At 48.2% G+C, this 14,805-nt stretch overlaps 1 protein-coding gene across 10 annotated transcripts in view; it reads left to right on the top strand.

Moving 5' to 3' along the window:
• The window catches only part of TSNARE1 (t-SNARE domain containing 1), a 226,749-nt gene that overhangs the window by 107,101 nt on the left and 104,843 nt on the right, over positions 1-14,805 (top strand). For all 10 annotated transcript variants that reach the window (XR_010317843.1, XM_064268138.1, XM_064268140.1 and 7 more), the window contains 3 exons: positions 2,568-2,658; positions 8,092-8,166; positions 9,057-9,113. Coding sequence is in view for 9 of the 10 variants with exons in the window: in XM_064268138.1 (XP_064124208.1) it covers positions 2,568-2,658; positions 8,092-8,166; positions 9,057-9,113 (223 nt within the window). In the remaining variant the exon portion in view is untranslated. The remainder of the gene's footprint in view (positions 1-2,567; positions 2,659-8,091; positions 8,167-9,056; positions 9,114-14,805) is intronic.

Genomic DNA, 14,805 nt, shown 5'->3' with positions numbered 1-14,805 from the left:
TTGATTCTTTGTTTTGAGAGCTTGTTGAGGCAATCATGGTCTGTTTCTTTACGTGACTTGATATTGACTCTTGTCTCCGAGCCATCTGTAAGTTATTGTATTAGTTTCTTTTATGTTTGCTTACTGTGTTGTAGCTTCTTGCTTTATTTTGTTTTGATGTGCCCAGATGGGTTGCTTGAGTGAGCTAGCTTGATTATTTTCACCTTTGGAGCTCTGACATCCTGTCCCCAGATAGCTAGAGCTATTATCAGGCATAGCAGTCTAGGAGTCTATTCACTTTTCTTGTATGAATTCAGCTCAGGTTTCCAGGTAGCTGATCATCAAGTGTGTGGTAAAGGCTCTATCCTACAGTCTTAGAGGGGCAGGGGTGATTGATGTAGGTACCAGCATCTGGTTGCAGCAGGGGGTCACACTCTCAACAAGGAAGGGGGCTGAGAATCATCCCCCAGGTGTCTCTGAGGAAAGCGTGTCCCTCTTCCCTAGAGCTTATAGGTGGGTGGGTTCTGCAGATGGACCATGGGCACCCAGTGTTTCTGGTTGTAAGGATTGGGAGGTACCATTATCCTTGGACACCTGTCCTGAGTGGCTGAGTGACCTGAGTGGAGCCGCCAGCCCTTAGGCCCCTGATGTGCGTAAACGAGGACCCTGTTTAATAGGCAAAGCAGTGTCAAACATCAAACACCCACCTCTCCACCGAACAGCTGAAACAGTTGTAGTCTGCCAACAAGGGGCTATTTTCCTGAAATAGGCACACATAGATCCATGCAAAGGGGAAATGTACTCAAAGTCCACAGACCGTTTATGCCTGGGGAGGAGCTGCTTCTGTCCTGAGCTCCCCAGGTTAGCGGAGCTGGCAAATTATGTTTTCCCCCAATTGCGAATTTATTCCTTCTCCAAGGCTGGGAGGATGGCTCTAGGTGCTCAACAGTGCCTATCTCAAGCCCAGGGAAATCAACAGCCACTGAAGCTGGCTTGGGGGCAGGGGACATGGTAAAATATATGCAAGTACTTAGCTTTTGCCGAAAGCACCGTTCTTCTCTGGTTCCAGAGGTGTGAGTAGGCTATGTGGCTGACTGCTTCTCCCTGAGGAAACTGCGGCCAAACGCTTGTACCATCCTGCCGCAGCTACTCCTGGCAATGGTACCTGAGGGCTCCTGGCGATTCAGGTCCGGTAGCTCCTCTCCGCTTCTGAACTGTCTCTTCTTCCCCCTGCAGCTCATTTCATTTTCTAACTTTGCCTTTGATGTTCAGGGCTCCCAGCTTGTCATAAATATACTCGTTTCACTTTTTTTTTCGGGTCTTTGTTGTAAGAAGGCTTGCCGGAAGTGCCTGTCTGTTCTGCCGTCTTGGCCCCGCCTCCTCTGTGTCAGCGCTTTAAAAGATGCTTCTCCATTTTCTTCTGGCTGGCGTAGTTTCTGATGAGAGGTCTGCTGTCATTCTTTTTCATTGTTCCTCTGTGGAATGTGTCTTTGTCCTCTGAGTGACTTCAGCAATTTTTCTTTTTCTTTTGTATTTAGCCATTGGAATATGATGTGTGTAAGTGTGTGTCTGGTTCTTATTTGTGGGTAATTCCCCTGTTTGGGGTCTTCTGAGAGTCCTGAATTTGTGTGTTTCTCTTTGTGCTAGTTTTATTTAGGTTTTGTTGAACTTCTTGGTTCTGTGGGTTTATACTTTTTATCAAATTTGGGAAAATTTTGGTCATTATTTCCTTGTGGTCCTCATTACCATTTGCCCTGTCCTCTCTAGCTGCGTGCAGTGGGGAGCTGGTCTTGGGTCCATGGTGTCTAGGCCTCAGATGGAGCGGGGGACTTGACTGGTGGCGGCTGGAATCTTCAGGAGGCATCCACATGCACATGATGGCACCTGTCCCCATCACCTCTCTGCCCCCATCTGTCCTGACTCACTAAGGGATGCCTCAGTCCTTGCCAATTTGTGTTTCTACCTGGAAAGTTGAGAGCTCCTGTGCTCCTTTGCATCCTCACACCGTTGTCCCCTGCGCACACTTTCTCCATGTGCCCCAATGCTCTGCACACCTCAAGGCTGGGCCTCTTTGGGGGGTGAAGGCACCAACCTGGTAGGGCTTGTGCTCCACAGTTGCCACCATAGCTGACTCTGTTCAGGGTGGGTAGTGTGGGAGGGGGAGGCAGAGGTGGTCCCATGGTGGCTGGTTCTGGCATCATGGTAGCTGGAAGTCCACTTGCAGTGGAATTCACCTCTGTTCTCTCTCCCCTTCTCCATGCTCACTCTGCTTTCCCCCCTCCATGTCCCTCCCTCCCCACGTGTTTCTGTACATTCCCTCCTTGTCCTTGGCTCTCTGGGCCTTCCTCCATCCGTGTCATTGTCCTTCTCCTCCCTCACTGTCCTGTTTGTCTCTCTGTCCCTCCTTTCTTTCTGCTTTCGTCCCTCCTGTTGTCTGCATCTTCATGGCCTGCCCGCCTCCCTTAATGTCCCCGTGTGTCTGTCCTTCCTTTCCTGCTTCTTATTGTCTGCACTTCTCCTTCTTGGTTCTTCTGCCTCCCATCCCTGCCCCCCCTGGCCAACCCGTGTCCCCACCCTCTCGCCCCCAGGCACACGGTGCAGCAGGAGACCAATGCAGCCATCACGGCCAGCACCAGTGCCATGAAGCAGCTGTCGGGGCTCCTGCGCGGCTCCTCTCGGGTATGTTCCCTGGAGACCCAGGCCACAGGCAAGGAGGGGGCCAACACCTTGGAGGAGAAGCCTCTGGAGCTAGGGGGCTGGCAGAAGGGTGGGTGGTGGGAGACTGAGGGGCACAATGTTGTTCTGGGCTGGGGTTGGCTGAGGTCACTGCTTGGATCTGAGCCCCGTGGGCCGTCCTTCCTGCAGCCGCTGTCCATGGAGCACTGCCCCAGCCATGGAGCCACTGCTGAGGTTCTAAAGGGGACGATGATGCGCTTCTGTGTGGGAGGTCACGGCCACCCCTTCCCACTGTCACCCCATGTCCACTGCTGTCACTGCAGCTTGCACCCTGCCACCTCTTCACACCACCTACCTCCACACCAGGGCCTCCTGCCACCCCCCACACCACCCACCTCCACACCAGGGCCACCTCCTCACACCACCCACCTGCACACCAGGACCACCTGCCACCTCCTCATACCACCCACCTGCACACCAGGACCACCTGCCACCTCCCACACCACTGACCTGCATACCAGGGCCACCTGCCACCTCCTCACACCACCCACCTGCATACCAGGGACACCTGCCACCTCACACACCACCCACCTCCACACCAGGGCCACCTGTTACTCCCCCACACCACCCCCCTGCACACCAGGGCAACCTGCCACCCCCCATACCACCCACCACCATACAGGGCCATTTGCTACCACCTTACACAAACCACAACCACACAGGCCCACTTGCCACCTCCCACACTGCCCAGCTCCACATCAGGGCCACCTCAAAATGCCCCTGCTGTCAGGACACACTGTGTCCCTACTGTCATTGATACCTGCACCACTAGGTCACAGACCTCATCACCACGGTCGCGCTGCCACTGTGCCCACTGCCACCCTTACACCATGATGCCCCGCAGCCCCTTCACTGCCACCCCACCCGCCTCCACCAACACAGCCACTTTCACCCACGCCAGGTGCAGTGCTACCCTGCCCTTGTCCACTCCTCACCCAATCCTGAGAGATTGCAGGGTGTGTGGCACCTGAGATCAAATACTGTCAAACCTTGAGATGTTTAGAGCAGGGTCAGTGGGATGAGTCCATGGTCCTGCCACCTGTTCTCATGAACAGACTTTCACTGGGCATAGCTATGCCCGCTTGGTGACACATGTGACCACATGGCTGCTTTCATGTTATGACTACCACAGAACTGAGTCATTGTGACAGAGACCGTCTGGTTTCAAAGGTTGAAATACTCACTCCCCGGCCCTTTGCAGAAAAGGTTTGCCGACCTCAGGTATCAAGGATCCAAAAGTGAGGTGCGTCTGTACACTGGGATGCTATTCGGCAACAAAGAAGAGTGAAGCACAAATACAGCTATAACAGGGATGGACCCCAAAACTTTACACCATGTGAGAGAAGCTGGATAAACTGACCACACATTGTAGTTATATTTAGATGCAGTGCCCAGAAAATGCAACTCTGTAGACTGAAGGCAGATGAGCTGGGGCGGGAGTGGGGTCTGCTGCAAAAGGGCCTTGGGAAGTTTTGGGATGTTGGAGGCACCCTAAAACTAGGTTGTGGTGATGGCTGTACAACTGTAGAAATCTATGAAAAATTATCGACTGGTATGCTCACAGTGGAGGAATTGTGTGGGATCTAAATTCTCCTTTAATAAAGCCACGCCACAGGTGGGTAATCAGACACACTGAACAAGGATGTGAGGGCAGGAGCAGTTCTCCAGGGGCCGCGGGCAGAGGATACCCCGGCATGAGACCGAGGGAAGCCTGTCTGCGGTGCTCTGCTGGCTGGTGCCCATAGCTCGGGATTCAGTCATTGCGGGCCCAGCCTTCTGTTGGGGAGGCGAGTGCTTTCCTGGTGCAGAACTCGGGTGGAATCACTGTGGCTCATCACAGAAGGGCACTGTTGTTGTTGTGGGCCATCAAGTTGATTCCGACTCATAGTGACCCCATGTGACAGAGTAAAACTGCCCCATAGGGTTTCCTAGGCTGAAGACTTTACAGAGGAGATGGCCAGGTCTTTCTCCCATGGAGCTGCTGGGTGGGTTCGAACTGCTGACCTTTCAGTTAGTGGCTAAGTACTTGATCATTGCTCCACCAAGGCTCCTTATAAGGTGTTAGGCAGCATAATGGTCAGCATTTGCAGGGGGTTGGCAGTGTTGGCGTTCGTGTGGCCTGTTCATGGGCAGGTCTGTTCTCTGTTCTCTGCCTCATTTATTGTTCACTCACTCAGAATGTTTACTGAGCACCTACCATATGAGGTGCAGGGCCAAATCCCAAATTTTGGTGAGCTGTGATTCTGGAAGATATTTCTGCAGCATAAGAGCAATATAGTTAAGCACGTGGTTTTCCAGGGAAGTTCATTTCTCATCAGTTCAATTCAGACGGCATTTGTTAAGTGCCACCTGGGTCTTTGACTTTGTAGGGATGTAAACACCTGGATGGCGTCCTCCGGTGGCGCAAATGGTTAATGTGATTGGCTGCTCACCGGGAGGTTGGAGGTTCGAGTCCACCCAGAGGCACCATGGAAGAAAGGCCTGGCAGCCATTGAAAACCCGATGGAGCATAGTTCTACTTTGACACACGTTGGGTCACCGTGCATCGGGATTGACTCGATGGCAACTGGTTAAACACCTGGATAGGAAGTGGTCCCTTACAGTGCGGAATGAGGTCAAGGCGTAACAGTAGCTGCCTCATCGTGGGAGGGTCAGCCCACTCCGGCACTGTGCTAAACCTTCCACCAGTCCTCCTGACAGTGCCGCAGGGTGGGGGCCTGCCTTAGTTCCCTAGTGCTGCTGGAACAGAAATACCACAAGGGGATGGCTTTAACAGACAGAAATTAATTTTCTTACAGTTTAGGAGACTAGAAGTTCGAATTCGGGTGTCAGCTCCAGGGCAAGGCTTTCTCTCCGGTTCGGCTCTGGGGGAAGGTCCTTTGCAGCTTCTGCTCCTTGGGTGCTTGGCTGTCTTCATGTGGCACCTATCTTCCCCAGCTCTGTTTGCTTTTGTGCCTGATCTGCTTTTTTTAATATCACAAAGGCAATTGACTTACAATACACTGTATAGTGATATGGTCTTATTAACATAACAAAGAAAATCGTCTTCTCAAATGGGCTTACATCCACAGACATGAATGTTAGGATTCATAACATAATTTTTGGGGGACTCAATTCAGTTCATAGCAGGGCCCTCATCCACCTCCTTCATATAGGGAAGGAAGCTCGGAGCATAATGTGCCAAGGCACCACAGCCAGGAGCAGCCCTGGCTAGGCTTGAACCCAGGTCTTCCTGGGCCCAGAGCCCACGTTCATGGAAGCTCTGTGTGCTATGAGGGCAGTGGCAGTGTACTGTGTTCCTCAGGAGCTCAGAGGGGTTGCTCTCAGATGAGCTCACCCATCTATCTGCCCACCCACTCACCCACCCGTCCAAGAAACCAGCAGACCTTTCTCCAACACCAGCTCCAAGCCAGATGCAGGAGAAAGAGTCAGATGAGAAGCAGCTCCCTCTTTGAGGCTCCCACAGCCTTGTGGGAGGACAGAATGTAAATTAGGAAGCATCCGTCATTATCGGAACGTTCCCCGGAGGTGCTCAGGGCATGTGGGGGCTCCGTGGCAGGGGACGACTTTCTGCACATCTGGCTTGGGAAAGCTTCCTAGAGGAGGTGATATCTAATTGGGTCTTAAAGCCGAGTGGGGCCCCACAAATGGTGAAGGAGGGGGGCGTGGCACAATGCCTCCATAGGTGTGGGGGCCTAGCAGCTGCCTGAGTGTCATTTGGGCTCAGCAAAGGCGTGTGGGTTGTCGTGTGAGCCCAAGAGGATGTGGGTTCAAGGAAGAATGATTAATAAAGGCAGCATGTGTGTGTGTGTGCATGTGTGTGTGTGTGGAAGGCCAGTGGAAGGGGAAGGCAGGAGGCCGATTACAGCCACTTTATAAAGGGGATACTGAAGAAGGCATCTCGGGTTGTCTGGGTTTGAATCAGACCTAACATAGCAGGCACTCAGTACCTGTTTATTGAATTGGAGAATGAATGGGTGGATGGATGAATTAATGAATTGTCATGAGTAGAGTGTGCTGAGAGCCCCTCCAGGTGGAGGAAGGTACAGGGAGAGCAATCATGGTGCAAGGGCACAAGGTGAACAGCCCTGGGCACATAAGGTGCTAATTACAAGGGCATAAGGTGAGCAGTCCTGGGTATACAAGGTACTAATTGCAAAGGCACAAGGTGAGGCACCCTGGGCACACTGGGTGCTAATTACAAGGCCTACTTGAACCGTATGCTGTGAGCATAGTGAAAGGCATGCATAGAAAGCCTTGTCCCATTCCAACGGGACCTGTCGGTTCGTCCCCCACCCCATTCTTGTCCATGTGGTGGATGGTGGGTGCGTGGTGACATGGAGGGGCAGAGTTCAGGCCGGGCCTGCACAGAGGCACCCCCAGCTGGGAGTGAGCATCTCCTGTGATTTGGGATGCAGGGTCAGGGGAGTGGCCCCTCCCAGGGGATCATGGGAGATGCTGGATCGAGGTGGGGGCCAGGAGCTATGTCTGGGTCCACATCTAAGGAAACGGGACTGACGTGGCCTCTTTTGTGCTGGTTCTGTGTGGAGAGAAACGCGCTGGGGCTCCCGATGGTCCGTTGGTGCTCGCAGGAAACCAGAGCAGGCAGAGCCAGATTCCGGGCTCACTTCCATCCTTGTGTGATCCTTGAGTACCGGCTCTGTGCCCGACTTCATTCTGGGCACTGGGATGCGGTGGGGGCTGAGACGGATGCGACCCCTTCCAGCAGGGAAGGGATAGGGTGGAGAGGTGGAGGCAGTGAGGAGCTGGAGGGAGGGTGGATGGTGAGATGTGAGGGGAGGGATGGTTTGCTGATTGCAGTTCTGATGGTGACGAGACGCATGTGGTCAGGGGCCTGCGGTCAGTGACCTGGGGTCAGGGCCTTGCTCCGCCACTTGTGCAACCTTGAACAAGCCACTTAGAACTTGGGGCCAAGGTCTGCTGAGCTGCACTGGGGGCATGATAAAGTTCTCACCTAATAGTGGTTTAGACATGTGTCACGTGCTCAGAGCAGAGCTGCTGGTGAAGAAGTTGAGTGTGGAATTGAGTGGCATTGGTGGTGGTGCTGGCTGTGCCTGCGGAGATGGTGCGAACAGCAGTTCAGTGATGGAGGTGATGATGCTGGGGGTGATGAAGTAGATGGTGAGGAGCCTAATTCTGACAGTGGGGATGGTGATGATGGTGGGAGCCTGGTGATGGATGGAGAAGGTGGGAGCCTGGTGATGGATGGAGAAGGTGGGGCATGGTGCAGACATGACCAGGAGGGACAGAGGGGCACAAGAAGAATTGGGAACTGAGGCATCCCCCAGGATTGGAGGGGGCTGTGGGGGGCAGACAATCCTTGGCCTCCTATTTAAGCCACGCTTCTATCTGCAGCAGGAGCGTCTTCAGCTGGACCGCCTGAAAAATCAGCTGTCGGATGCCATTCAGCGCTATGGAGTCACGCAGAAGGTGAGGGCCCTGCAGGTAGGGGGTCTCAGGTCAGGCCAGGCAGTGATGGAGCCCCAGTCCCTTGAGCACCCACTCTGGCTGCCTCATCCCTGGGCTGGCCCCAGAGCAGGGAAAGGCACCAGCCTTTGAGCCTTCTGCAAGTAGGGGGTAGTTTACCCTCAGGGCATGTGTAGTAAAGGACCTTCACCTTCTGAAGTGCTGCCCAAGAGGCTATCTCACAACAGCCTCCCGGGAGGTGGAAGATGAGGTATCACCTGTTTGGGCAGGTGAGGAAACTGAGACCCAGAGAACTTAAGTGCATTAATGGAGACCATCTAGCAACTCATGGGCAGAGCCCAGTCAAGAGCCCAGTTTTCCTGAGACCCAGGACAGTTTTCCTGAGACCTGGGACCGTTTTTCTGAGACCTGGGACAGTTTTCTTGAGAGCCAGGATGGTTTTCCCGAGACTCAGGACAGTTTTCCCAAGACCCAGAACAGTTTTTCCGAGACCCAGAACAGTTTTCCCGAGACCCAGGACAGTTTTCCCAAGACCCAGCACAGTTTTCCTAAGAGCCAGCACAGTTTTCCTGAGATCTGGGACAGTTTTCTTGAGACCCAGGATGGTTTTCCTGAGGCCCAGGACAGATTTCTCGAGACCTGGGACAGTTTTCCTAAGAGCCAGCATAGTTTTCCTGAGATCTGGGACAGTTTTCTTGAGACCCAGGATGGTTTTCCTGAGGCCCAGGACAGATTTCCCGAGACCTGGGACAGTTTTCCTGAGACCTGGGACAGGGACCCTAACGTGTTTTGCTGTCACTCAGTGTCTGAAGCCTTGTGTTTATCTGTTTCTTCTGTCCTCCCCACCTTGTTTTGTTCTTCCTATTTCCCTTCTCTTGTACTTTTTCCAACAGAAAATTGCGGAGAAGTCCAGAGCGCTGCTTCCCACGGCACAGAGAGGCGGCAGACAGGTGGGTGACAAGCATTTACCGTGGTCAGCGCGTGTTAGAGCGCAGCCCAGAATCCATCACCATCTGTGATCTAGGGAAGGGAAGGAAGGACTGATGGTGGAGGCCCTGACTGAGGAGGTTTGCTTTGACAAATGACCTCCTAAAAATTGGCATTTTGACCCTAGGTCTCTAGCACAGAGCATGACAAGGGTAAGCTTCCAAATTATGATCGTTGGCAGTTTCACCTGCTGGAAAGGACTGACTTGTACCAGACTAACACTCCTACCAAGAACAAGTGTACAACTTGGATTAACACACACACACACACACACACCACACAGACACAGCAGTTTGAAGACATCAGAGAGCAAACAAAGCAGCCAGGACTTGAGAAGCAAAAATTCCAAAAAGATGGGAAATGCACTGTGATGAGCACTGTGCTAATCACCACTTCCTTCCCATATCCTGGCATTTTCTGACGTGTGTTTCAGCAGATTGAGACTAAACAGAAGATGACGTCCTGGAGCTTCAACAGCCTTATTGGGCCGAGGAGACAAAAATTAGAGTTTAGGGCTCCTAAGACACCCAACACTGGAGGAATCAGAATCCTGGGGAAAAAGGGTTACAAAACTCTGTATGCAGTTTCCCCTTCAGGCATTTGCTGATTTGTTAGGTCTGCAAGCATGTTGTGAGAGGCTAAGAGACCAACCAAAAAGCAATTTCCAAGAAGTTAAACAAAGATCGAGGCACTCTCAGGATGCTAAAGAGACAAAAGTTGGAGTTTAGGGCCCATCAAGTAGGAGGGACTCTTTTAAACACTATCAGGTTTCAGATGAGTCCCTTTAGGGAGAAAGAAACCAGAAATAGACCAGCTCTCACAAAATATGAAACACGGCTTCGAATCATGTTTATTTCTGTCTGCCTGAAGACAATTGAATCCTCTCTGGAGGAAGAGTCCATCGTCTGGATCTGCTATAATTATTCATATACAATATCTGGCATTTAATCCAAAATTACTAGGCATACCAGGTAACAGGGTGGTATTATTAAAGTCTAAAAAAAATGGTTGAATAGAAACTGACCTACAGGTGATTCTGATATTGGAGTAACGAGACATGTACATTAAATAACTATTATTCATATGTTAAAAATAGATGAAAAGAGAAACTCACTAAACCAAAACCAAACCCAGTGCCATCGAGTTGATTCTGACTCATAGCGACCCTACAGGACAGAGTAGAACTGCCCTATAGAGTTTCCAAGGAGTGCCTGGCAGATTTGAACCGCCCACCCTTTGGTTAGCAGCTGTAGCACTTAACCACTATGCCACCAGGGTTTCCAAGAGACTCATTAGAGAACTTAAATCTTAAAAAAAAAAAAAAAAAAGTAAATTCTAGTATTGAACAATATTAGAATGGAAAAATAACTAAAATTAGCAATTCAATAGATTGGTTAAATGCCAAATTAGACACGACAGAAGAATTAGTGAACTAGAAGGAGTGTCATAAGAAAACAACTATATTGAAAACAAAGGGAAAAAAAGATAAAAAATCTAGAAAAAAATGTAATTGGACCCCTCGATTAACAGGAGAGAGAGAATGGACAGATGCAATATTTGAAAAGATAATGGTTGAGAATTTTCCAAAACTGTCCAAATATTTCAAGCCACATAAAGAGCTCCATGATAAATAGAATAAACACAAAGAAAAGCACCCTTAATACTTTTCAAATAAAAATTTGAAAATCAAAGAGAAGAAATTTTAAAAGCAGATTAAAGCTAGAGAAAAGTCCTATTATTTTTAAAGGGGGATGAGATGGGCACCTAACTTCTTAAAAGAAACAACAGAAGCCAGGAGACAATGGAAACACCTCTTTAAAGTATTAAAATAACTCCCATCCTAGAATTCTATCTTTGGTGAAAATATTCTTCAGTGATGAAGGTGACATGAAAACATTTTAAAAAAAGTAAAACCTGAGAGAATTTATCACCAACAGAACTCTCTGAAGTGGAAAAAGAAAAATTATCATAAATAGAAGTACATTAAAACGTCAGTTCAGCTAGAAGGCATACAATCCTAAATGTGTATATACCTAATAACTTAGCCTCAAAATATGCAAAACAAAAGTTGACAGTAGTAAAAAAAAAATATTTTGCTGACGATCATTCAAAAGCGGCTGCAGCAGTATATCGGCAGGGAGCTGCCAGAAATTCAAGCTGGATGCAGAAGAGGACGTGGAACCAGGGATATCACTGCTGATGTCAGATGGATCCTGGCTGAAAGCAGAGAACACCAGAAGGGTGTTTTATTTACCTGTGTTTTATTGACTACGCAAAGGCATTCAACTGAGTGGATCATAACAAATCACGGATAACATTGTGAAGAATGGGAATTCCAGAACATTTAATTGTGCTCATGAGGAATCTGTACATAGATCAAGAGGCAGTTGTTCGAACAGAACAAGGGGATACTGATTGCTTTAAAGTCAGGAAAGGTGTGCGTTAGGGTTGTATCCTTTCACCATACATACTCAATCTGTATGCTGAGCAAATAATCTGAGAAGCTGGACTATATGAAGAAGAACAGGGCATCAGGATTGGTGGAAGACTCATTAAGAACCTGCATTATGCAGATGACACAACCTTACTTGCTGAAAGTGAAGAGGACTTGAAGCACTTACTGATGAAGATCAAAGACTACAGCCTTTAGCACGGATTGCACTTCAACATAAAGAAAATAAAAATCCTCACAACTGGACCAATAAACAACATCATGGTAAATGGAGAAAAGATTGAAGTTGTTGAGGCTTTCATTTTACTTGGATCCCCAATCAACAGCCATGGTAGCAGCAGTCAAGAAATCAAACGACACATTGCATTGGGCATATCTGCTGCAAAATATCTCTTTAAAGTGTTGAAAAGCAAAGATGTCACCCTGAAGACTAAGGTGCGCCTGACCCAAGCCATGGTGTTTTCAATCGCATCATATGCATGTGAAAGCTGGACAATGAATAAGGAAGGCCAAAGAAGAATTGATGCCTTGATTTATGGTGTTGATGAAGAATATTGAATATACCATGGACTGCCAGAAGAATGAATAAATCTGTCTTGGAAGAAGTACAACCAGGATGCTCCTTAGAAGCAAGGATGGTGAGACTACATCTCACATACTTCGGACATGTTGTCAGGAGATACTGTCCCTGGAGAAGGAATCATGCGTGGTAAAGTACAGGATCAGCAGAAAAGAGGAAGACCCTCAACTAGATGGACTGACACAGTGGCTGCAACAGTCTGCTCCAGTATAGCAACAGTCCTGGGCATGGTGCAGGACTGGGCACTATGAGTTGGAAATGACTTGATGGCACCTGACAACAACAACAACAACAACAAAAGAAAACTCGTAAATCTACAATCACAGCTGGAAATTTTAACACACCTCTCTAAGTAACTGCTAAAAGTGACAAAAATCTGAAAGAATTCAGTAATACTGCTAATCGTCTTGACCTATTTGATATTTATGTGTCTGTAGCCAACCACTGAGGAATATATATTTCTCTTAAGGTATAAGGACTGGGGAGGAAAAGACAAACTGTGCTCGGCAGGCAACATGATTGTGTACATGGAAAACCTGGATGAATTAATAAGTGAAGGTAGCAAGATCTCTGGTGACAGTGTACAGAAGACAGCATATATGCTAGCAGAAGACAATTTGCAACGGAAAGTTAAAAAGAGATGCTATTTATAACAGCATCAGAACTAGGATGAAATCTATGAACAGGTGTGTAAGGGCTCCACATCAAAGAACTACAAAACGTTACTAAGAGAAATGAAAGAAGCTCTATACCAAGCGGCACTAAAACGTTAACGAAAATCAAAGCTCCAGGAACTGACACCAACTGAGATGTTTCAGAAACGGATGCAGCTCTGGAAGCGCCCACTTGCCGAGAAATCTGGAAGACAGCTACCTGGCTTGCGGACTGGAAGAGATCCGTATTTGTGCCCGTTCCAGAGAAAGGTGATCCGATGGAATGTGGAAATTATCGAACAATATCAATATCACACACAAGTAAAATTTTGTGGGATATCATTCAAAAACTATTGCAGCAGTACATTAACAGGGAACTACAGAAATTCAAGCCGGATTCAGAAGAGGATGTGGAACCAGGAATATCACTGCCGATGTCAGATGGATCCTGGCTGAAAGCAGAGAATACCAGAAGGATGTTTACCTGTGTTTTATTGACTATGCAGAGGCATTCAACTGTGTGGATCATAACAAATTCTGAATAACATTGCAAAGAATGGGAATTCCAGAACACTTCATTGTGCTCATGAGGAACCTGTACATAGACCAAGAGGCAGTCATTCGAACAGAACAAGGGGATACTGCCTGGGTTAAAGTCAGGAAAGTGTGCGTCAAGGTTGTATCATTTCACCATACTTATTCAGTCTGTATGCTGAGCAAATAATCCAAGAAGCTGGACTATATGAAGAAGAACAGGGCATCAGGATTGGACGAAGATTCATTAACAACCTGCGATATGCAGATGACACAACCTTGTTTGCTGGAAGTGAAGAGAACTTGAAGCACTTGCTGATGAAGATCAAAGACTACATACAACTTTCAGTATGGATTACACGTCAACATAAGGAAAACCAAAATCCTAACAACTGGACCAATAAACAACATCATGATAAGTGGAGAAAAGATTGCAGTTGTCAAGGATTTTATTTTACTTGGATCCACAATCAACACCCATGGAAGCAGTAGTCAAGAAATCAAACAACATATTGCATTGGGCAAATCTGCTGCAAAAGACCTCTTTAAAGTGTTAAAAACCAAAGATACCACTTTGAGTACTAAGTGTGTCTGACCCAAGCCGTGATATTTTCAGTTGCCTCATATGCATGCGAAAGCTGGACAGTGAATAAAGACAACGGAAGAATAATTGACACATTTGAATGATAGTGTGGGTGAAAAATACTGATTATACCACAGATTGCCAGAAGAGTGAACAAATCTGTCCTGGAAGAAGTACAGCCAGAGTGCTCCTTGAAAGTGAGATTGTCAAGAATTCCTCTCACATACTTCGGATGTGTTATCAGGAAGGACCAGTCCCTGGAGAAAGACATTATGCTTGGTAAAGTAGAGGGTCTGTGAAAAAGAGGAAGACCCTGGGTGAAATGGATTGACACAGTGGCAGCAACAATGGGCTCAAGCATGATGACATTTGTGAGGATGGCGAAGGACCAGGCAGCTTTTTGTTGTGTTGTATGTAGGGTTGCTATGAATCAGAACTGACCTGATGACACCTAACAACAACAACAACAACAATACAGATTGGCTCTTACGAGATGGATCTGTAGCTTTAATACAAATAAAATAAAAATAAAAATCCCATCAGGTTTTGAGAGTGTTTGTGTGTATGGGTGAATTGTCAAGTTGATTCTAAAATGTATATGGGAATATGTTGTTGTTTCCGGGTTCTGGTTTATTTGCCGTTGAGTAGATTCTGACTCATGGCCACCCCGTGTGCAGAGTAGAACTGCTCCGTGGGGTTTTCAGGGCTCTGACCTTTCGGAATCAGATCACCAGGTTTTTTTTCTGAGATGCCTTTCGGTGGGTTTGAACTGCCAGCCTTTCATCTAGTAGGTGAGCGCTTAATGCTTTGTGCCACCCAGGGGCTCTTATATGGAAATATAAAGGACCCAAAA

This window comes from Loxodonta africana, chromosome 14 (genome assembly GCF_030014295.1).
Source record: "Loxodonta africana isolate mLoxAfr1 chromosome 14, mLoxAfr1.hap2, whole genome shotgun sequence".
In the NCBI taxonomy this organism is placed as follows: domain Eukaryota; kingdom Metazoa; phylum Chordata; class Mammalia; order Proboscidea; family Elephantidae; genus Loxodonta; species Loxodonta africana.
This window is presented reverse-complemented; position numbering and strand designations above follow the sequence as displayed.